This window comes from Cebus imitator, unplaced genomic scaffold (genome assembly GCF_001604975.1).
Source record: "Cebus imitator isolate Cc_AM_T3 unplaced genomic scaffold, Cebus_imitator-1.0 Scaffold83, whole genome shotgun sequence".
Classification (NCBI taxonomy): Eukaryota; Metazoa; Chordata; class Mammalia; order Primates; family Cebidae; genus Cebus; species Cebus imitator.
Window position 1 is genome coordinate 2701791 of NW_016107398.1, and position 25043 is coordinate 2726833.

At 44.2% G+C, this 25043-nt stretch overlaps 1 protein-coding gene across 1 annotated transcript in view; it reads left to right on the top strand.

The window, feature by feature from the left end:
• PRKCH (protein kinase C eta) overlaps positions 1 to 25043 on the top strand; it is a 245035-nt gene that overhangs the window by 148620 nt on the left and 71372 nt on the right. Inside the window, exon 10 of the mRNA XM_017533941.2 lies at positions 22862 to 23016. Coding sequence (XP_017389430.1) covers positions 22862 to 23016 — 155 coding nt within the window. The remainder of the gene's footprint in view (positions 1 to 22861; positions 23017 to 25043) is intronic.

Sequence of the window (25043 nt, forward strand, 5' to 3'; positions counted from 1 at the left end):
ATCAGCGTGTAACGCTGAACTGTGACAATCTCCCCTGGAGAATTTAGGAGTGAGACGAGGTGTTGAAGCTACTCTATCTGCAAAGCATTTCATTGTGAAGGCCTTGGTAAAAACGGTGCTCCCCTCATGCAGTCCTGTGGAATCAGTCTGAAGCCCAGAGCAGGGCAGGAACTAGCTGAGGATCCCTTAGATTATAAGTGGCAGAGACAAGGTTCAAGTTTAGGTCAGGCTGACTCTGCCTCCATATGTTGTCTTATTCCACATTTAGTTGGTTGATTCAGCCTCGGCTTAAGTACCTCCTATTGGCCCCCCGCCAGCCTGGCAATATGGAAATGGCATTGCCCTTGGGAACAGAAAACCTGAGCTGTTTTAGCTTTGTTTTCTGCCATCCAAATGACTTGAATCTGTCCTAAAATTCCTTGGAGCCTTAAAGTTCTCATCATTAAAATGAAAACAGGATTGCTGTGAGGGTCAAATGAGAGAAGGCAGAATATTTCACACACTGTGAAGTGCTGTTCAAAAGTGAGTCAATTCAATTGTGATGACCCCCTCCCGCCTCACACCAAAGAAAAAGGTCCCAGCCAGGGCTTCCTAATGGCCAGGTCCGACACCCACACACCCACATGGAGGGGACAGCACATACTGAGAAGGTAAGTATTTTATAGGTCCTTTTGTTCTTGGCGAAAAGGAAATAGTAAGCGAATTTCAAATAGTAGCTTATTTATCAAGGTTACTACAAAGGTTTATGAACCCATAAATTATTTCCCCTAATTTTTTTATACTCTTATAGACTGGTTACAAGTATATAAATTGGCATCCTCATATGTTGCTGAGAGCATTGCAAATCCTAATAGTTTGTGACTAATTTGATAACCTGTACTAAAACTGAAGAAATGTATACTCTTGAATCTGTTTTTCTGATAACCTAGCCACAAAAGTAAAGAATAAAATGTTATTCATAAAGATGTTTAATTCTCAGTGCTTTATTTATATTTACGTTTTTTTGGTCAACATCTCTCCAACCCCTAGCCTCTGGTAACCACTATTCCATTCTGTTTCTATGAGTTTGACTTTTTTTGATTCCACATATCAGTGAGATTAAGCAGCATTTGTCTTTCTGTGCCTGGCTCATTTCGCATCATACAGTGTCCTCCAGGGATCCATGTTGCGAATGACAGGATTTCCTTCTTTTTAAAAGCTGAACAGTATTCTATTGTGTATATATTCCACTCTTTCTTTGTCCATTCATCCACTGGTGAACGCTTAGGTTGATTCCATATCTTGGTATTGTGAGTAGTGTCGCAGTGAACATGAGAAGGCAGGTTTCTCTTCGACATGCTGATTTCATTTTCTTTGGTTATAGACCCAGCATTGGAATTGCTGGATCATATGGTAGTTCGATTTTAAGTTTTTGAGGTGCCTCCCTACTGTGTTCCAACTGGCTATACTAATTTACATTCCCACCAACAGTGTACAAGGGCTCCCTTTTCTCCTCCTTGTCAACACCTGCTATTTTTCGTCTTTTCAGTAACAGCCGTTCTGACAGGTATGAGATAATATCTCATTGTGGCTTTAATCTGCATATCCCTGATGATTAGTGATGTTGAGCATTTTTTCTATATCTTTTGGCCATTTTTTTTTTTTACCTTTTATTTATTTATATTTTACTTTAAGTTCTGGGATACATGTGCTGAAGGTGCAGATGTGTTACATAGGTATACATGTACCATGTTGGTTTGCTGCACCTATCAACCCATCATCTAGGTTTTAAGCCCAGAATGCATTAGGTATTGTCCTAATGCTCTCCTTCCGCTTTTCCCCACCTCCCCAACAGGCTCTGGTATGTGACATTCCCCTCCTTGTGTCCATGTGTTCTCATTGTTCAACCTGTGAGTTTGAAAATGTGGTGTTTGGTTTTCTGTTCTTGTGTCAGTTTGCTGTGAATGATGGTTTCCAGCTTCATTCATGTCCCTGCAAAGGACATGAACTCATCCTTTTTTATGGCTGCATAGTATTCCATGGTGTATATGTGCCACATTTTCTTTATCCAGTCTATCATTGATGGGCATTTGGGTTGGTTCCAAGTCTTTGGTATTGTAAATAGTGCTGCAGCAAACATACATCTGCATGTGTCTTTATTAGTAGAATGATTTATAATCCTTTGGGTATATATTCCATAATAGGATTGCTGAGTCAAATGGTATTTTTGGGTCCAGTTCCTTAAGGAATCACCACGTGGTCCTCCACAATGGTTGAACTAATTTACACTCCCACCACTGTTGGCCATTTGTATGTCTTCTTTTGGGAAATGTCTCTTCAGGTCCACTAACCATTTTAAAATGGGGTTGTTTCTTACTAGTGAGTTGTTTGAGTTTCCTCTATGTTTGGATGTAACTCCTTATCCAGATGTGTGTTTTGCAAATATTTTCTCCCATTCCACAGGTGGTCTCTTTACTCTGATGATTGCAGAAGCTTTGCAGAAGCTTTTTAGTTTGATATAATTCTGTTTGTCTATTTTTGCTTTTGTTGCCTGTGCTTTTGAGGTCATATTTTAAAAAGTTATTGCCTATATCACAGATTTCTTCCCCAAAGTTGTCATTGGTAATTTTACAGTTTTAGGTCTTACATTTAAGTCTTTAGTCCATTTTTCAGTGATTTTTTTAGTGTGATGTGAGATGAGAGTCTATATTTATTCTTTGCATGTAGATAACCAGTTTTTTCAACACCATTTATTGAAGAGATGGTCCTTTCTTGGCATCTTTGTTGACAATTAACTGATTGTAAAGGTTTGGGTTTATTTCTGAGCTCCGTGTTCTGTCCCATTGGCCTGTGTGTCTGTTTTTGTGCCAGTACCGTAGTGTTTTGATTACTGTAGCTTTGTAGTAGATTTTCAAGTCAGGTAGTATATTGCCTCCAGCTTTGTTTTGGTCATGACTGCTTCAGAGTTTTGAATTATTTATAATAGAGAAATAGTAGAAACAACTTCAGCATTTAGCAGTGGGGGTATACTTCAATAATATACTATTTGATGAGAATTTTCAGCCAGTCAAGAGATAATTTTATGTTAGGTAAACTGTCAGGCACTGTCATAAGCACTTGACATGTATTGCTTATTGCACATGATTCCTATAACAGCCTTATAAGATAGGTACAATTATTATCTTCGTTACGCCAAATGGAAAAGTGAGACATTGAGGAGTTAAGTCATTTGCCTAAAACTGTCACAGAATATGGTAAAAATAGGAGGTTAGAATCTAGGAAATAATACAGAGCTTATGATGACGAACAGCCTCTATCCATGTCAGGTTCTGCCCAAGACAGTGAATTGGCAAACCTGTTCCCCTCCCCACCCCCAAAAAAGACTGCCAGGAAATTATGCTAATAAGCTCTCCGGGACTGGATTAAGGTAGTGGAATTATGAATGACTTTTGCCAATTTACCAAATTTGGTAATAAAGTTACATTTCTTTAACAATGGGGGTAGGAGGAATAAGCCACTATTAAGTCAGGGACCAGACCCCTGGTCCCTCAGGACCTGGGGTACAGCCTAGTACAGGCTGCCTCCTTAAGTCTTTTCTGGCGAAATTCACTTCACACTCCTTTTATCTGAATCAGTTAGGGTTGGGTCAGTAGCTGAGTCCCCTGGCATTGATGTCCTGGAATCCGGGTCTCCCATCCCCCAACCCGGGCTCCCAGGGGCCTCCCCTTCAGTTCTCCTCCTGGAGAGAGAGGAACAAAGACTAGGAGGTGGAGGGTGGAGGGTGGCAGTCGCAGGAAGGGGGAGTGTCAAAGTAAATATTGGCCTGAGACTTCAGGCTTTGTTCAGAGATCCAGTTTATGGAAGCAAAGGTTTCCATTTGGAAAACAGAAGACACTTTGTGGCCAGTGCCCAAAACGGCCTCTCACTAGCAGGCCCGGGCCTGGGTGAGAGGGCCGAGCCAAGTACCCCGCACTGTTTTGGGAATGACTTAAGTCTGTGTTCAGGATCCGCTGCTTTCAGGTGGGCCACAAGACGCTCAGATGCCCGGCACTTTTGCCTCCTCCCGCTCCTCTGCCTGCTGGGCGTCCTCAAAGTGTCAGCCTGCAAGGGTGGAGTTTCTGGCAGGGCCATAGTTTTCCATAAGAAGCCACTTCTCAAATGTTGGCCAAGAAAGCTGAAATCCTGGTTTTGAAGGTCAGAGTTTCTTGGAATCTTGTGAAATAAATGCCATTGCTGCATACATGCTGGTGCAGAATGGTCTTGATGTGTTCAGTGTACCTCACAGCGTGAGTGCAAGGGAACGTTCTCTTCTTTGTATTACTTTCTCCATTGTTGTTATATTAAATATTAGTGAAGAAGTGGGAGAGGCAGAGAGCAGCCAGGCAGCAAGACAGTCATGTGGCCCTGGAATTAATCTTTCAGAATTCCCCCAGGCAGGGAACTGCACTGTGACCTTCAGCACAAGAGCTCCAAGTTCTAATTCTGGCTTAGCTGACCCACTTGTCTTTAAGAAGGTCCCCTGCCTTTTATTTTGAGATAAGCCACTCTTCCTAAGTGTGTGTTCCTTACTCCTGGACTTATTGGCCAACGTACCTTTAGGGAGTGCCCCTCCAGCTGGCTTCAACATGTGGGGACATCGCGGGGCTGCAGCCTGCCCTGTCTTGATGCCGCCCCGTGCCTCCAGCTCCCCTTTCCCTTCCTGAAGGCTCACTGAGCATCTGGCTGAGCCCCGCCAGCCACTGGACGTGGGAGGAGGAGGCACGCTCGGCCCCTGCAGTGGCATTACTGCTTGTGCTCTGTGTTGCTGTGACACCAGCGCAAGGGGACAGAGGGTTAGATGAGGAGAAGGGGAAGTACAGAGGAAAGGCTGGGAGACTTTCCCCCTCACAGGCATGAGGATTCTGAAGAAGCCTCTGCTCATGCCTCGGGGTAGTTGGTTACTGCCTGGGGCCTGAATGGTGCCTGCTTTGCAGAAGGGTATGGGCAAAGAAGGAAAGGGCAGTTCATTGAGACCCTCGCGTATGTCCTAGGTGCTCATATTCATTACCAATGTCTATGAAACTAAACTGCACATTGGTATTCCATCAATATCCATTGAAGAAAATATCTCATTTAATACCCAATGCATCCAGGAAAGAGTATCATCCTTGTTTTAAAGGCCTAGAAGCTGAGATCCAGAGAAGTTAACCTGCCCCACACCACACCGCAAGCAAGAGTCAGTGCAGGATTCCTGACCTGACTGTCCCGTGAAATAATATAAAAGCTATTTCCATTATATCACAAAGAGAAGCTTGGAGTCTCTTGGCCAGGCATAATGGCTCACACCTGTCGTCCCAGCACTTTGGGAGGCCAAGGCAAGCAGATGACCTGAGGTCAGGAGTTCAAGACCAGCCTGACCAACATGGAGAAACCCTGTCTCTACTAAAAATACAAAATTAGCCAGGCATGATGGCACATGCCTGTAATTCCAGCTACTGTGGAGGCTGAGGCAGGAGAATCACTTGAACCAGGGAGGCGGAGGTTTCATTGAGCCGAGATCGCACCATTGCACTCCAGCCTGGGCAACATGAACAAAACTCCATCTCAAAAAAAAAAACAAAAAAAAAACAGAAGTTTTGAATCTCTAATATGTACAGCTGTGAATAGTGTCATTAGACAGGAATAGATGCAGTTTTCCCAAATAGGTAGTTTTTGGCCTTTTATAAAACACCTAAGGATATTTCCTCTGATCTGTTTGGAAGTAGGTTTCCCCCTTTCCCTGAGCAGTGACTGCTGTAAATACAATCGGTCTGCTGCGGGTCATTGGTTGCAGTTTGCCTTTGGCTCCGATCAAAATAGAAAACGAGCCAGAACATGGTGTTTTCTGCCTCTGCGTGTTCCTACCTTATTAATAGTGTTCCATCTTTCTTTTAGGTTATTAACTGTGGATTTATTTCCATAGTCAGACTGGATCTGACTCTGGGGCCAACATATGTGGGACCCACCCCCTTCTCTGCTGACGATTCTCTGGAGATAAAATTGCCATAGGCCCTCTCTAGGATCTGGATTTTGGGGGGATTATTTGGGACCTTTGCTTCTGTCCTCTCAGGCTACCAGGCTTTCTGACTTTCTGTTGCTAAATAGGGCCACAAGAGTGAATGGGAACCAGAAAACCTGAAGTTCCAGCTGTGTCTTTGGCTCTGTCCCTTTGGATGGGACTGCCAAGATTTTTGTTGTGACAAAAGGATTTGAAAGAGTCAGCCTTGTCTTTTCAGTTTGAGGTTGTTCCGTTGTAACTGGTCTTGTTGTTGGTAGCTGTCATTATCATTGACGACCTAGAGGCTGAGTGGACTGCCACCTCCATGTCTCATAAGATGGTACGTGGAATTTTGTGTAATTACCTTTGACGTAACCGGAACACGACCCAGGTCACGCTTTGCCCATGTCTCATGATGACTGAAAGCTCTTGGGGTGGTGACTGCTTGGTTATGGTTTTCCTGGACCACAACTTGGAACCCGTAAAACCTGCCAAGTCATAGATACCCTGGCTTCAGTGGGGCCTTTTATTAAACACCAAGTGCCGGGACTGCTCAAAGGGTGCAAATGAGATGGGTGTTCTGCCAGGTAGTTTAGTGAAAAAGCAGTCAATCCAGGATCACACTGACTGAATGTTAGGCAAAAGAAACAGTTCTTTTATTGGTTTTCATTTTCTGCAGAGATGGAGGTCTTGCTATGTTGTCCACATTGGTCTTGAACTCCTGCCTCAAACAATCCTAATGCCTTGGCCTCCCAAAGTGTTGGGATTACAGGCATGAGCCACCGTGCCTGGCTAGAAACGGTTCTTTTAAAACTCATTCTAGTTGGGAAGAGAAGACTAATACACGTGAAAGAAAAGTGTATAGTATATAGCATGTAATAAATATAGTCCTTATGCTACAAAAGGAAAGGTAGTTGAAAATGAACATTGGGTTCTAGGGAAAACTCTTAAGTATGTGCCAATCTTTGCTTAGAAGTACAACCTGAATGGCTGTGAGACCAAAGCCAACTAACAGCTTTAAGCAGAGCCTCAGGTGTGGGCTGCAGGTGGTTCCCTAGGAAATTGGGTTGACTCCTGCTGTGACCAACTGGGGCTGCCAGGCAGGACCTGAAGCAGCTGCCAAGGGGCTGCCACCCCACCCTGAAGACAAAACCATGCAGTCTGAAAACCTGGCTGCTTTGGATCAAAATCATACCCTGTAATATGTGTTGCTTTTTAAATACTTGGGTTTTCCTTAATTACTTAATCTCTGCTGAGAACCAGATGCGTCCATCTCTTCTAGGTCCAGAATTACCCATAGCGTCTCATGAGCAGAAATAGCCCTGTCAGCATAAAGTTAGCAGACTCAGCATGTGGAGAGTTGTACACTGGCAGCTTAGGAGGGAAGGCGTTCATTCATTCAGCAGATATGCGTGGAGTGCCTGCGAGGCGTAGGACTTGGCTTCAAGCCTTGAGGACACAGAAGTGAGCAAAACAGAACGGAGTCCCTGCCCTCATGAAGCCGACATTCTTTGGGAAGCTTATAAAGCTGAAGCTCACGCACAGGCTGTTCATCATGTAGACTCAGCTGATGACCCTCCATGGTGGCAGTTCCTGGAGTTTCATTTCGGACAGGCTCAGAGCAGCCATCTGCTTGGAAGAGTCTGGGGGCCTTGTCTGAAGCTGCATTTGCATATCAGCCTGCTCCCTTATATTTTTTGTAGTCTGCTGTGAGATTATTGGGGGGAGGGGTAGCTCAAGTCCGTGGTACTGTCTCTGGTTAGTGGTGGGTTCTGGGTCACTATAGGGGTTGGGAGGTTTAAAGCAGGAGGCAGAAAGGCAAGAGTAGCCACCCCAATGGGCTGCCTTTGCTCCCATTGCCACTTGCATCATCTTTCTCATCACGCTGGCTGGACTAGCCTGTTCACTGGCAGCCCCTGCATCAGGCTGAGGACGCCCTGCCTGCCTTCTGTCTCCACCCCCGTATTAATCCATGTGCCATTCAGAGCGACTGACTTTCTTTTCAAGGTTCCTTTTCCTGCCCTCCCTGTAAGCTAATACCTTGGCTCCGTCTCGCCAGCAGACCCTCCCCTTTCTGCTGGAAGGCTTTGGCGTGCCCTCTCTCTTCTTTGGGGCCACCCAGGGAGTTCCTGTTTCCTTTCTGTGGGAGGTTTCCAATTCTTGTTATAGCAAAAGAACCTGTGTTTTTGAGCTCACTTGTACCCACTTCTGCTCTGGAATGATTTATGGCTTAGGTGTTACAAAGGGAGTCCTGGAACTCTTCCCAGAATCTCTTAATTCCATTCTTGTGGTATATGACGTTCTAAACATTAACGTGATGTAAAATGTAACTCCCAACAGAAACAAAAGAGGAGAGAGCCCTGCCAGCCACATTCCTGCCTCCTCTCCATACACGTCCTTCCATTTCTGTGCAGTGAACCCCGGGAAGTGTTTGCCAGTCAGCTTCCTTATTCTTCTGGCTCCTCACTCCCCAGGGACCATCAAGCCACAGACTCCGCAGTTTTCTCTGAGGGCATGCGAAGTGGAAACTAACCTGTGCCTGCAGCAAGCCTAGACCTTCTACAGTCACGTCTCCCAGTGGTGAAAGGCGGTTCAAGATGAGTTGGACACAACCAAGGAAAATAGGGAACAAATATGGCAGAGCTCCTCTCTGGCTGCTGTCCAGAAGATCTGGCGAGGATGCTGGGCCTGTGGTCCATGCCTGCCCCCAGGCAGCAATCATGGGTGTAGGGTCAAGAAAACACTAAGAAGGTGGACCTGATAGGACTTTTTAAGGAGTGGCCAGGGTTCTGGCCGGTTGGAAGCCTGGAGAGATGGAATAGCATGAGCTCAGTTTGGGGAAATTCAGTGGTAAGACTGGTTTATAGTTTCTCTTCTGGAAGCTCATAGATATAGGACCTGCTCATTCATTTGATTTGTGCCTCTTACTTGGGCTTTAGGACAGATCTGTGGCCAATCACAATGAAAACACCTGCCCAGTTAGCAGGACCATCCCTCAGAGATGTCTGCATTAACCAGGCTAAAAAATGATCTTTATCACCAGTTGTAAGTGACTGAAAAAAAAAAAAAGTGCCCTTCCATGTCGCTCAGAACTTTGCCCCCACCTACTTGATCCTCACCAACACGTCAGGTTGTTTTAATAATCTAGTGGCTGGTAAGTTTACGTCCTTTGCAATTAAAAAAAAGTCACCCATTTGCATAGCGGAATGCCATCTGCCTACTTTGCTTGTCGAGGGTGGGGGCTGTCCTGAGTGTTGTGGATGTTTAGCAGCAACCTGGCTTCAGCGTGCTATACCAGCAGCACCTCTCCATTTATAACAACCAGACATGTCTCCAGGCATTGCCAAATGTTCCCGGGGGGAAGAGTCTCTCCTGGTTGAAAACCACTGCCTTACATGACTGTCAGGTGATCGTCCGTGATACGAAAAGTCAAGTGAGTTACACGATCACTTTTCTTTTTATAGAGGCCAAAGCCAAGTGTGTCAGACATTCTTGATGAAAATACGAGTGTTATCATTTTTTTTTTCTGAGTTTGTAGAAAGGCACAGTTCCTGTTGGGGGAACTCATTACAGCTGTCGGTGCCTGCACTGCAGTGGCACTGTCAGGGACAGTGAGCTCAGGGAGACAGCGGAAGCGTGCTGGGTCTGTTTAATGTGAGTGAGGGCTGGCATGCCTCTGGCTGCTCTCAACAGTAAAGGCTGTTGCTCAATAAGGCATTATTATCAGAGCCTGGAGGCATCTAGGGAGCAAAAGATTAGCTGACCAAGCATATATCTAAAATTGGTTATTTTTTAAAAGCAAGCAGTAGAAATACTGCAGCTTGTCTTGTTTTAGCATTTATTAATTACACTTTCACTTTCCCAGCAAGGCACTGAGTCAGTGGCATTTTATGAAAACCATCCTCCCCACCCTGAACTTCTTTGTGAGTCAGAGACCCATCCTGTGGATGGTACATGTGGTTGGATTGTACAAACAGATAATCAGAGTTTTAAAAAACATTTCCCAACCAGCATGGAAAAACGTGCTGATGGTAATATGAGTGTGCTTTGAAGGAGAGCAACTTGCTGGCTTTTTTTCTTTTGTTTCCCATACATGAAAATGGACTTTCAACTTGAAATGTGGATACCCTTCCAGAAGATTGCTTGAACCCGGAAGGTTGAGCCTGCTTAGTGAACTGGGATTATGCCAGTCTATCCCAGCCTCGATGACAAAGTGAGACCTTGTCTCAATTTTTTAAAAAACCCACAAAAAAGACAACAAAACAAAAAGTAGACACCTTAAATGCTGTCTTAAGGCTAAATGGTCTCTAAATATTGAAAGTAAACCCTAGCCAACAGACATATTAGCTGTTTCTGTAATATAATGAATGGTACAAGTGTACTTATCTTGCATTTTAAATTCTATTCTATAAATGTTTATGGAGCATACATTATGTTCCAGGATGAAGACACAAGAACAAAATGTGGAACTGCCCTTTAATTGCTTACAGTCAAAGGTCATAATAACACCATGTGATAAAGAGAAGAAAGTCATGATTGATCCCTGTGGAGGTTGGAAGGACTTTCCAGAGGAGGGGCTGTTTGAGCTGTGTTTTGATGAAGAATAGGAACCCTGTAGTCACAAGAGGAGGGCATGGCCTCCCAGACAGAGGTAACAGCAGTGCAAAGGCACAGAGGCTTCAAATTGTAGGGCATGCCCAGAAAGCCCCCAATGACTAGATGAGTCAGATTTGTAAGAGAGGAAATGTGGGGTGGGGGGTGGTAATGAAGAAGCAAAGTCATAATGGGTCTGATGTCCTTTGCTGAAGAGCTTAGACTGAAACGTTTAGGGGAAAGGAGCCAGCAAAATCTTTAAGTCAGGGAGTAAGATGTGCGTGTTAGAAGGCTTTCTCTGGCTGCTGTCTACAGAGGGAGGCTAGTGGCCGCAGATCTCATGAGGATGCTGGGCCTGTGGCCTGGGGACTTGCCTGCCCCGAGGCAGCGATCATGGGTGTAGAGGCAAGGAAACACTAAGGAGGTAGACATGATAGGCATTAAGTGGGAGTGGCCAGGGCTCTGGCCAGGAGAGAATGGAATAGCATGAGTTCCGTTTCGGGGAAATTCAGTGGTAAGATGCTCGTTTGTCAGAAACACAGCTGAGATGGGAGATTAGTTTGGTGTCATCAGTGTCCTCTTGGTCAGCGGAAACTGTAACATAAAATTTCCCAGTAGATGTGTATAGAGAAAGAAGAGAGGAGACTTGAAGTGGGAATTCTAAGTAAGGGTTACAGATGAGTGGAAAAACGTCAGAGGAAGAATCAGAAGGAAGTGGTTTCAAAGTAGGATAAATCACGTGCTGAAAGGAAGTCAGTTCACTAACGGACTCAGAGTTCTAGTGGACATGGCATGAAGTTCTTTGTGTCACCGTCTTAGTGTCTGCTCTTATCTTTGGGGTTGTAAGAACCCATCTAAACTCCATTTAGCCAACTGAAGCTTCCCATCAAAGTGAACACAATGTGCTCTCTCTTGTATAAACCTTTTAAGCTGTTTCTGATGACTGCTCCTCGTCGTGTTAGAGCTCTGCCTCTTTTAATTTAGCATCCATACCTTTAGAGTCAGGTCTGCAACTTTCTTCCTCAATGGACAGTGGAGATCAGTATGTAACCCAGACTGCAAAAATGGTTTGGGAAGAGATTGCGGGCACGTCATTTGCTTGAACAGATTTTTGTTCCCCAGCCAGAGGACCAGAGAAGAGCTTACCATGACCACAGTGGAAGAATCAAACTCAAAACAGCATGTAAAAGGCACATTCCACATGGAAACTTCAGCCTGTGCATCAACGGTGCAGACCAGGGGGAGGAAATGAATCCTCAGCCAGTGGATTCCCAGGCATCACCTTGAGGCAGATATGGCATATACTTGGCCATATTCTCTAGTTCTCTAACTGGGTAAAGTGTCTAATCAACTATAACCCAAAATATCTTCCCACAATGCAAAAGTGTTGAATTCATACATAGATCAGAGGGAGAAATGAAATTTTGGTTAAGAGTTTACAGTTTCAGGAACTCTGTCATGAAAGATGATCTAAATAAATGAAATGGCATTTTTACTCTTTATCCTATACAAACTATGCATAGCCCTATACAAACTAAGTCCGTAAATATCCTATTTGATGCTTAAACCAAAATCTTCATAAAGAGAATTGCACTATGCGAAATAATGCCTTAAAGAATTCCTATTGTGGAAGCTTTTGTTATGTTGCTAAACCTTTTTTAAAAAGTAGATAATCACCCAAGATAACTTCTTTGTGACTCTTAAGTTTTAGCGTATTTCAAATGTGGGTAGTTTTGACTAGGAAGTATTGTTCAATGGTTCTTCTCAACCAGTAGGGGGTGCTCTCAATGTTAGTGATGTCTGAATGATTGACCAATCAATTAAAACATCATGCCCAGTTAGCAATCCTCTCCACTCAGAGATGCCTACTTTACCAGGCAAAAAAAAAAGAAAAAAAAATCTTTATCATGGTATAGAGACTCTAAAAACCATGTTCTCTTATTTTCATTAACCTAATTAGAAATCAAGCTAATTGTAGGACATCACAGAATTGGCACTGGGAATAGTATGAAACTGTTAAAAATATTGTGGTCTTGATGACTAATTATATCAGGAAATAATATGCAATACAAATGAAAAGAGATGTGTATGTTTTTCGCTTTTTCTTTTCTGTTTTTAAAACATGCTATAGAATGTTAAGTATAATTAGGACAAAAAGGAAAAATTAAATCTAGTTAACATTACGTTGAAAATTTCTTATTTGCCCTGAAATCTCCAGTTCCTTGGAATCTAAAAGCTTGAGACTTATATATCTGGTTGTCAGGATTAGGGGTGATTTTATTTTCATTTTCTTAATTTTCTTCTCAATTTTCTATGTATTTACTGTGTAATTACATTTGAACTATAGATGTGTAATTACTTTTATAAGTGGAAAAATCAAAGCTTTAGAAAGGAAAGTGTAGCATCAGCAGACCAGATTCTCCTAGTTACCTCTTCCACAAACTGTTTTAACTATGGGCAAGGTACTTCATTTCTTCGCACTTTGCTTCTGTAAAATAGTTGGGTAAAACTAATCTTGGCTGTTTGTTCCAACTCTTCTAAAGTTCCAGTTTAAATTTTACCAGGATACAAAAATGGTGCCTGTTATGTTCATTCCTGAAGCATTTATTCACCCTCACAATTGGTCAGGCACCGTGCTAGGTGCTATTAAAGATGTCTCACTTAGCATCTAGGCTCTGCCTTCAAGGCTCTCAGGTCCCCTATAGAAAACAAGACCAGGTGCACAGATCCAGCCCAACCCTATGCAATGATACTGGAGAGCTGTATGTGGACTGGAAATGCCAAAGGAGGTTCCATCAGGAAGGGAGGACTTGTGCTCTGACTCTGCTCTACCCCGATCATAAGTTACTGCTTATTTATACTTTAAAGAACATCCTGGCCTGGATGTTTCACAGTGTGTGTAACTGCAAGCTAGATTTCCTTTGTTTCCCTAGTCTGCTGTATACATGCCAGTAAGTCTTGTCGGGTTTCATTATGAGAGATGGCTATAATGCATTCAGATTACCAGGAAAACACTTGGTCTTTGAAAAGAGCTGTGTCCCTCCAGGTTTGAAATGCAAGGTCCTAAGGGTTTGTTGTATTCAGGACATATTTCGCCTTCCCAAAGACTAGTCTGTGAGTTCAGACAGGATGTATCTTGCCTGTGGGCTTGACACAGGGGTTGCTGGGTGATTGAATTATCTTCTGGGCTGTGCAAAATGAGAAGTTCAAAAAAAAAAAAAAATGAAGCCATTAGACTCCTTCTCATTGTTTCTTCCTTGAAGCCTTTGTAATCTTTCTTAATGTGGTTAAATTCAAGTTGTTTCCAGTTCAGAGATGGTGCAATCAGACTTCCTCATGAGGGTGCTTTTCCACTGTGACTTCTTTGACGTCAGTAACTATTTCCTGTTGATTTGAACTCCCTGCTCACCCTGTAGATGACTTTGTCCAAAAAAATAATAAAGCAGTGGTACTTAGGAGAAGTTCAACACAGTGCTATCTGTTACGGAGATCTCCTCCTTTCCCACAGCTGTCTGTAGCACTCTGCAGCTTTTCATACAGCATGGGCTTGTATTTCACATAGAAATACTCCAAGGCAATTCTTAGAACTTGGGTACGTAAGTATAGATGCGGCTCCCAGCTTAACATTGCCTTAAAGCACTAGCTATATTTTTCATAACTTTTTTACGTGTTATGTCCATCTTTGCATCATTTCCAAAAGGTAGTCTGCATCCTCACCATAACTCAGAGAGCATGGTAACTATTTCCTACTGCCCTGGTTTCCAGAATGATATATCTTCAAATGCAATCTTTAAATCATAGAGACAACCGATTTTTGCTTTAAATGTAGAAAAGTATTTTGCAATCTGGTTCTAATATTGAATCAACTTTGTAGAAGGGGAGAATATCTACTATGAAAAGTCTTGCTTACCATAATATGTTTGCAAGGAGGGCATTTGTTTTGCAATAATAATTATTAGTATAAAGTCCTTAAAATAGAAAATATGAATTACCAATCAGTGTTAGAAAATTAGAAAACGTATCAGAACTGAAGCCTTGGTTAGTATGTTTTGGTTATCAAATCTAGTCTTTTTTTTTCTTTTTTCTTTTTTTTTTTTCTTCTTTCTAAGGGTTTAGAAAAGCACCAAATCTAGTTTTATAACCCCGTGTTTAGCAAGCATTTCCCAGGAAAAAAAGTCCTTATCCGGTCAAGGCTATTACCATATAGCATCAGGAAATGTCCCTGTGGCCCAGCAGCTGGGCTAGGACTCCTTCCACCTCCTTCGACCCTCTGTGCCCCTGTCCCACACCGAGGGTTGGGAAAGCTGCTGCAGCTGCTGTTTCAGCTACTGTTTCATTCCTGTCCGCCTGTGAGTGTGTGTGCACCTCCGCCAGTCTGGGAGGTCCATGAGGGAGGCATCACCTCTAGACCCAGAGCACACAGCTCTCTGCCACATGTGCCGCAGCCACAGCCAAGGGGCCTTCCTATGCCTAGTGCAGCAGGCCCTTTGGAGTCCTGGGAGCAGACGCCCATGGGGGCTGAAGCTGCAGTGGATGTACTAATGATGATGAGGTTAAGAGTTGCTAGTATTTCTTGAGCATTTCATTTATGGTATGCCAGACACTATTTGAAGCCCTCAGCTTAGGTCATTTGATCCTCACAAACCTGTGAGTTGGGTTGTCTTCTTTTTTTTTTTTTGAGACGGAGTTTCGCTCTTGTTACCCAGGCTGGAGTGCAATGGCGCGATCTCGGCTCACCGCAACCTCTGCCTCCTGGGTTCAGGCAATTCTCCTGCCTCAGCCTCCTGAGTAGCTGGAATTACAGGCACGCGCCACCATGCCCAGCTGATTTTTTGTATTTTTAGTAGAGATGGGTGACCAGGATGGTCTCGATCTCTTGACCTCGTGATCCACCCGCCTTGGCCTCCCAAAGTGATAGGATTACAGGCGTGAGCCACCGTACCCAGCCTGGGTTGTCTTCTTATCGCCATTTTACAGATATGAGTTTTGTGAGAGAGAAGCTAAATACAGCACAGCAGGAACTGCTCTTAGACCTCAAGCACCCTGGCCCCAGAGCCCAAGTGTCACCTCTGCCCTGGGCTTCCTCTTAGTCGTACCAGGGACTTGGGCATTGGGCACAAAATCTCCTCTTGATATAATGTAGTGGTACCAATAGTTTCTATTGAGGTTTTTTTTTCTGGGCCTGGCACTGTGCTTCTGGTTTAATCTTTACATGATCACTTTAGTTATAGGTGTTATTATCCCAGATTTATAAAGAAATAGGGAAACTTCTTACCTCTTAAAAATTGGCATGTGTGCCAAGCATGGTGGCACACACCTGTAATCTCAGCACTTTGGGAGGCCGAGGTAGGACTGCTTGAGCCTAGGAGTTCAAGACCAGCCTGTGCAACACAGAGATATCCTGTCTATACCAAAAATTTAAAAATTAGCCAGATGTGGTGGTACACACCTGTTGTCCCAGCTGCATAGGAGGCTGAGGTTGGAAGGATCACTTAAGCCCACAAGTTCAAGGCTACAGTGAGCCATGATCCTGCCACTGCCCTCCAGCCTGGGTGACAGAGTGAGACTGTCTCAAAAAGAAAAAGAGAAATTGTATGTATTTTAGCTGAAAATCTCCTAGTAGCAGAAAACTTACTTTAGGTATTAAGAAAATTTAAGGCTATGCAAAAAAACAAGAGAGAACTAAAAATAAAGATTTTTATTTTTAGTACAACAAATGTCTCATGCAGCCCAAGGGCAGAAATTGGCCAGAGCTTTTAACTGATCTGAAACCATAAAGACCTGAGGAACCCTGGCAGTCTTTCTCTTGGCTCACTCACCCTCCCTGATCTCTTGTCTGTGCCTCATTCTGTGTTTCTGCGTCATTCTTCTTCATCCATCCACCTAGTTTTTCTCCACTGTCTTCTACCCAGGCATTTCCCATGTTTACATTGCAAAAGCAACCTCCGTTCCCTAACCCATGTTTCCTCAGTTCCTGCACACAGCCCAGACTAAATTAAAAGCTTTTTATCTCAGTTTCAGTTTCTGGAAAAGAGACTCTGGGCAGGCCCCGCTTGGTCTAACTGGTTGTGCACAGATGGTCAGCATTTCCCATGTGGCTGGGCCTGGGGTATGGGTAAGTGCTGAGGAAGGGATCACCATGAGCTGAACAGATGCCTCCAAAGATGTTTGCCCCAGTGACCCCACAGGATCTTGCCCCCGTCTATGCTCGCTCACCAGTCACTTTCCTTAGGTAGCGTCATCTTGTCACTTGTGCCATCCTGGCATAGCCCTTTCATCCACCCAGGTGTTATGTCTAACTCTTGTTGGTACAACTGCCCATCAGCTTTAACTCCTAAAGAACAGCCCTTAATAAGGGGTCCTTGGGGAATGCACCCTACTTATACTGACCACCATGATTAGTTCAGTGGATATTTTTAGCCCTTTGGGTCTGGGGAAGGAATTGTTCTGAACTGGTAGCCAGGGCAGAGAGTGGACCCAGACTGCAGCAGGTGAGTGGCAATCAGAGCAAGTGATGACAGGAATTCTATTATTACCGGACAGCAGCTGCTTAGCCTCCCACACCTGTAACTCACACCAGGTATGGGACAAAGGGATTTCTGAGTTGCTTTCATTCCCACAGGTGTTCATCACCCCATGTTAATGACTTGCGTTTGTGGTTGGCTGAATCAGGGACAAAAGAGAGGAGCAGGAAGAGACAAAGGGCTTAGCCAGTTGCTTTTAGAACTGTGGTTAAACCGATCTCCTGGCCCTGAGATTTCCTACCACACAGGTCAGGGCAGACTACCTGACAGAAGCCAGAAGCCAGAAGCCTCAGGTAAAGTTGTACAGATGTGCAGGCTCCGTTTCTAGGAAATTGGACTTTAGAAGAACTGAAATGGCTTTCTGCACAGGTTTAAATACTGAAACAGTCATCTTTGCCATCTCTGTCTAGAGTGGGATTTGGGAAACTCCTCTCTGCCATAGGAGTGACTCACAGCAACCATAATCCATCTTCCAGTACCTCCCTAAATGCAGGATTTCCAAAAAATGCTTCACCTAGTTGCTCCACAGTTGAATTTGTGAAGCATGATTTGGTGTTTGTCTAGTCATTAGTGATACTAATTCTTTTTTTTTTTTTTTTTTTGAAATACTGTTACTTTTATTCCAAGAAACATTTTTTTTAATCAGTTACCCACAGGTATTCTTTTAAGTTATTTTTCAGTTTTTAATTTGAGCATGTAGTGATACTAATTCTTAAATAGCACAGAATGATTAGAGCGGTAGGTGAGAGGTTATCTTCTGCCTCCCTTCAGAACTTCAAATCCAAGTCTTTGCTCTGTAAAGGGCGTTCACTAAATGTGAAACGTTTTACTCCTTTTGGGATTAATTCCAAAGGAGTAAAATTTTGGTGGAGTGATTTGCTTTTGTAGCTGATGTTTTTTATTCTGTGTGGCAAGTTCCAACATAACTGGAGTCTTTTTCAAGCGAAGCCTCATAGCTACACCTGTTTTACCCCAGGCACTGGGCTTACAATTCTAGTAAAGATCAGCAGTGAGTGGTCATGTTTATTAATGGCAGCTGAGACCCTGTACTTCTCATTTGTGGGTGACCTGAGATGGAGTGAAACAAAGCACACCTAAGTAGCTTTTTGCTTTTTCTGCGTTTCATTTTGAAAGTAGCAGTGCAGTTACAGAGAAGCCTCACACCCACTCCAGTGCTTGACAACCTGCCTGCCTTTGCAGCCCCCCACCCACTGCTGTCTGCCTGACATCTTACACTTCAGTTGCACATTCTCCCTGACACCTCCCGCCTCAGTCCCTACAGCAGCCTGACTCGCATGCCCTCATCCTTCAAGGCTGGGGAAGCGGCTACCCTGAGAAGCTTCCCCCAAACGCCACCTGCCAAATTCCACCTCCACCTCCAGGCTGCTCAGATGCCCTGCTCGGTGTCGCCATGACACCTGTACCCCTTCACTGCACTTACCACGCTGTGGCGATGTGCTTTGTCTGCGTGTCCGTGAGCTTGCTGGGAGCAGTGTGGAGTCATGTTAGTTTTAGGAGACTGGGTTCTTACCCGGGGCCTGGCATACCATGTGTGTTTAGTAAACATTTATTCTTGTTCAGAACCTTAAAGGAACCACAGAAGATCTCTGCAAGCTGTAGTAGACGCTGTAAAACCTGCGCACCAGGCTCTGAGTAGAGCCGCTGTGGGACCCAAACCAGAGTCAGCTGATTCTCATTGTGGACACCATTCAGATAAGCCTGATGTCCTGGCTACTTCAGGCAGCAGAAAGGCCATTATGGGACATGGGTGGTTACTCGTGTCCCTCAATACTGGGCAGCAGGGATACAGCAGTTTCTCTTTCTGTAGCTGTTTCCCAACTCCCACTGCCTGAACAACTGCTCTCTCAAACAGCCGCACAACTGTGTCTTTCCCATGTCTCGTCTTCCATCTTTCAGATGAAAATAGGAAAAATGTGGAGGAAGCACATGTGCCTTTAGTTTGCTTCTAATTACAAGAGTAATACACACTCATCATAGAAACCTTGAAAGATACTGAAAAGTACAGGAGAGAACTTCTGCTGTCTTTTTTGTCCTTTCTGTGCATATGTCTGCATTTTTGGCTATAACTAAAGTCATTCTGCACATTCACATTAATGATCTTTTTTTAAACTAAAATATCTGCGTGAGAGCACAAGCATCGGCAGCTTCAGCAGCTGCTATCGCTATTGCACACCTTCCTGAAGAGACCTGAGGACATACTTAATACAATTTTATTTTTTGTATTAAGAAATACAAAGAATACATCCCACCACCACCAGATGATGTGTGGATCTTCTTTTCTTTTCTTTTCTTTTTTGACAGAGTCTCCCTCTGTCTCCCAGGCTGCAGTGCATGGCGAGATCTCGGGTCATTGCATCTTCCGCTTCCCGGGTTCAAGCAACTTTTCTGCCTCAGCCTCCTGAGCAGCTGGGATCACAGGCACCCGCCACCACACCCAGCTAATATTTTTTGCATTTTTAGTAGAGATGGGTTTTCACCATGTTGACCATGCTGGTTTTTGAACCCCTGACCTCAAGTGATCCGCCTGCCTCAGCCTCCCAAAGTGCTAGGATTATAAGCATGAGCCACTGTGCCGGCCTGGATTTTCTTTTCTAAACACTAGAGTCTTTTTTTTTTTTTTTTTTGTCATTTATATCCTTCTCTTCAAAAGTAATCTTGGAGAAATCGCTGCCAAATCTTTTCCCCTCTGCACCAAACATTTTAAAATGGGGTGAACAGAGAAGTGCAGGTAAACGGAGGGTTTCCTCACAGCCAAAACATTTTGCTTGGTGATAACCATGTCTTTGTTTTTATACCAGTGACATTATTTGAGGTCTTTGATAGGATGCACCAGTGCTCTGCATTAAGTCGTCGTCATGTCTCAGCTGGCCGGTATCTCCTTCCGCCTGCGTGGAGAGTTGCTCATAGCCTGGGGGTTGTGAATTACACTCTGTGTTCCAGGTGGTGCCAGACAGGAGGTTAGAAATGAGGCTGAATGAAAAGAAACACGTACAGCAGAACCCATCTTTCTGGAGTGCTAAAGCTTATGGTCCCTCACTGTGTAGCAGAGGTGAATCTGCTAGAGTCTGTGTTTTACCTGAGAATCTGCCTCCAGGGCTGTGGATGGGGCAGGGATAGAGAAACAAGACTAGAGGGCAGGAATTTCTCCCCCCAGATCTGGAATTTAGTCCACAGCCTGGCTTTTTAGACTTTAGGCCTTTCAATGCCTACTGCCTTAGAAACTCTTGCCAAGCGTACCACTTATAGCAGCCTAAGGGACTTCCCCACTGACCCAGTTCCCGTAGCCAGGTGTTCAGAGCAATTGGAATTCATGTGACTCCCAGTCAGATCCACCAGGAGAATGAACTGGCTGGTTAACGAAAACATGTAAGACTGACCTCCTTGCCCAGAGATGGTTCAGGGTGGCTTTTCGCCCTAGTCTTCCTCAGGCCCTCTGTGGCCATCCCTCCAAATGGACAGACAGAGGGCATAAAAACTCCCTATGCAGCTGCAGCTTTCTGGGGTGTCTCCAGCGTGTGTATATCATCTTCTGCCCACCCCGTTGCTAACCTGCTAATTCCACCTTAATCCTTCCCACTTAGAAAATACAGGATAGCTATTGCTCATCAAAGCTTGTCCCACCCAATTCTGCCTCTCCCCTTGTCAGTCACCTTCGAATGAAGGCCAGCAGCTTAGTCAGATGGCTTGCTGTATTTACGTAGTTTGCCTGTTGGGTTACATTGGCCAACTTGAAGAGTTGTGTTGCTGGTGGTGGTTTTGTTTTGTGAATCTTGCCATTCCTTCTTCACTGTTAAATTCTTGCTTCTCTTTTAGGCGTTAGTTAAAATCGGGCATAGGAAGTCATAAGCTGTGCTGCCTTCTGATAGGGATCTGCCTGGTTACACCAGGGATGCAATGGGAGCTGAGCAGGAGCACGTACCGCGCTCTGCCCATTGTTCAGCTGTGAATGTGTGGAAACACCCTGTGCAAAGCCGGTGGCACTTACAACCACAAATAAAGACAGGTTCAAGGCTGGATGTGGTAGCTCACCTGTAATCGCAGCACTGTGGGAGGTTGAGGTGGGAGCATTGCTTGAGCTCAGGAGTTTAAGACCAGCCTGGGCAATATAGTGAGACCCCATCTCTGCTAAAAATCAAAAAAAATAGCCAGCCTGGTGGCACATGCCTATAGTCCCAATTACTCAGGAGGCTGAGGCAGGAGGATTGCTTGAACCCTGGATGTCAAGGCTGCAGTAAGCCAAGATCACACCGCTGCACGTCAGCCTGTGTGACAGAGCGAGACCCTGTACTCCCCCAAAATAAAGACAGGTTCTGCGTGTCTGCATCCTTTGGTAAAATACCAATTTCCTCACAAAATGATCGCCAGTCCCACAAAATGATATCACGAGTTGATGGCACTCATCCTGTGGGCCTTGGCTCATGTTTCACTTACTGAGAGACATCACCTGACCCCCAGGCAGGGGACCAGATGCCACACTTCCTCCACTTTTTCTTCACAGGATTTACCAGAATTTGTCAATTTGCTTGTGTCACTTTTTTTTTTTTTTTTTTTTTTTTTTTTGAGTAAAGTGCTTCTCACACCAAACTCCATATGGGGAGAGGCTGTGTCTACTCTAATCTCTATTGGGTCCTGGCTCTGAACTCAGCACCAGCTAATCAGGAATTTCATAAATGTTACAGGAGGAAGTGAGGAAACCCATTGATCTTAGAGGTGATGGAAGCAAAATGTTTTACACTTAGATAAATCTTGGATCACTTTTTAAATGAGACCTACACATTTCCTTCATGAAACAGTTGTCGTTTCCACAGCACTTTATTCACGCCACTTGCATAGTTCTTAGTACACTGCATAGTGACTTTTAAGAGTCCACTTTACCTGCTAGGTTGAGAGTCACTGCAGGGGGAGATGGCATCCTGCTCATTTTTACATTCCCACTCCTGACTCAATCTTTTGATGGACTGAGGGGAATTTCCAATGTGGATGCTACTATGAGGCTGTCATTTGACTTCTTTTTTTTTGGAGGAAGGAATCTTACTACTGTCACCCAGGTGGGAGTGCAATGGCACAATCACAGCTCATTGCAGCCTTTACTTCCCCGGGCTCAGATGATCCTCCTGCCTCATTTTTTGATTTTTTTTGTGGAGACAAAGTCTCACTATGTTGCCCAGGCTGGTCTTGAATCCCTGGGCTCAAGTGATCCACGCACATAGGCCTCCCAAATTGCTAGGATTACAGGTGTGAGCCACCGCACCTGGCCTCCACTTCTGTTTGGCTGACTTGTCTAAAGGGGTGTTCTTTTTCTGTGATTGTTCTCTGCCCACTTGTGAGAAAGAACTAGAGCACCTACTAGGTGTCCTTTATGTTGGGTAATTAACCCCACGTGTTCCAGATTAAAGGTATTTACCTTTCAATTTACATTCTCTTTCCAGGTACATGAACTTTAAGGTACAGAGCTGGAGCTCGAACCAAAGATTTCTGATGCCATCTGTAGTTTTGATTTCATGTAGAAATTCAATGCTCTGTGGAATGAAATACAGGAGGTCCAGGTGCTGCTCCGCTTATGGGATCTAATTCCATCAGACCGGTTGTGCTGGTCAGGATGTTTCCTGGAATGCATCCATTTCACAGTCTCTTGTCTCTGTGCCACAGCCCTAGGCAATATGATGCTGACGGAGCTCTGGGTTAATCGCTAACATCACACTGGGCCCTCTCTTGTGTTTGCATCCAGGATCGTCTGTTTTTCGTGATGGAGTTTGTGAATGGGGGTGACTTGATGTTCCACATTCAGAAGTCTCGTCGTTTTGATGAAGCCCGAGCTCGCTTCTATGCTGCAGAAATTATTTCAGCTCTCATGTTCCTACATGATAAAGGAATCATCTATAGGTGAGTTTGGTTGCTGCCCTCTCTCCTAATCCACTGCCTCCCCCTCTCCTGGCATGACTCATTCTTCCACTTCTCATGATAATCAGTTGAAACCTTTTGTGGAATTAAGTTTGCAAAAGTTCTTTTTTTTCTTTTTCTGACAGGGTCTCACTCTGTAGCCCATGCTGGACTGCAGTGGCATAATCATGGCTCACTGCAGCCTTGACCTCCCAGGCTCAAGCAGTTTTCCCACCTTGGCCTCCCAAGTGGATAGCTGGGACTACAGACACATACCACTATACCTGGCTAATTTAAAATTTTTTACAGAGGCAGGCGTTTTGCTATGTTGCCCAGGCCTCACAAAGGTTCTAAGGATCCATTAGGATAAATGAATAACAGTAATACACACTGCCTCCAAACTAATATTTGCCCCATTTGGTATTCATAAAATAGGCCTGAGGGGGCGCAGAAGAGACTATTTATTCATGAATTGCTTCAGCCAGGGTTTGCTAAGGGCTTGTCATAGCCAAGCCCTGCAAGGTGCTAAACACATTGTTGTTCTCTTTTTTCCATTTTAACATTTGAAGTGAATCCCTTAATCATGATTCTGTTCCATTTTAAGAATCCACACCTTGGCTAGGCATGGTGGCTCATGCATATAATCCCCCAGCACTTTGGGAGGCTGAGGCAGGCAGATCACCTGAGGTCAGGAGTTCAACACCAGTTTAGCCAACATGGCGAAATACAAAAATATTAGCCGGACATGGTGGTGCACGCCTGTAGTCCCAGCTACTTGGGAGGCTGAGGCTGGAGAATTACTTGAACCTGGGAGGTGGAGGCTGCAGTGAGCCAAGATCTCACCACTTCACTCCAGCCTGGGCAACAGAGCATGTCTCAAAAAAAATTATTTGTCATTCTCCCCTATTTATGGCCAGATGAGGTGGCTCATGCCTGTGATCCCAATACTTTGGGAGGTCGAGGCAGGCGGATCACCTGAGGTCAGGAGTTCCAGACCAGCTTGACCAACATGGAGAAACCCCATCTTTACTAAAAATATAAAGTTAGCTGGGCATGGTGGTGCATGCCTGTAATCCCAGCTACTGGGGAGACTGAGCAGGAGAATCGCTTGAACCCAGGAGGTGGAGGTTGTAGTTAGCCAAGATTGCGCCACTGGACTCCAGCCTGAGTGACAAAGCGAAACTCCATCTCAAAAAAAAAAAAAAAAATCCGCACCTTAACTAAAGAGTGTGACTAACTTGCTCTAAGTTGCTGTAACAAGAATCACAGTCATGTGGAACGTGGCTCACCAATCAGGAGCTGGAAGGTAAGCTGCTGATGAGCAGTGTCCTGCATGAGAATATCTTCCGTGTGTAGCCCCTCCCAAATATTATTTGATTCTTCATTTTGTGTCACACAGTCTTTTCATCATAATATACCATACTTTGAATGGGCTCAAAATCTACTTGATGTTGTTAAATCTCAGAACTCAACAGTTATCAAATGAAACTTTAGTCAGAGAGAAGGTTGGGGACAGTGAGAAGTGTAATCGTGGATGTTAGTCGATTTTTATTCTGAAATTTTCCTGTTTTTTCTGCTGTCAGTGTCCTCTTTTTAAATCATATAACCTAATTGCCACATATGCTCTTTTTCTCTTTTTTATTGTTTTATTTCTTTTCTTATTTTTTTAAGATAGGGTCTTGCGATGTCAGCCAGCTGTCTTGAACTCCTGGCCTCAAGCAATCCTCCCACCTTGGCTTCCTAAAGTGCTAGGATTACAGGCATGAGCCACCACACCTGGCTCACATAAACTCTTTTTCTCTTGAGTTGCAATTGTTGCTTTCCTTAGGGAAGAATTTTCATATATTAGGGGCATGAATGCCAAAGGAGTTCCTGATTGAAGTTTGCTATTTATTAACCTTGTTAAATGCAGTTTCTTTTATAAACTCATGACAGTATTGACATCATTATTACAGTATAAGAGCTTTAAAACCAGTGAATATTCTTAAATACCATGGGAGTCAACATAGGAAGAGAACAAATAGTAAGAC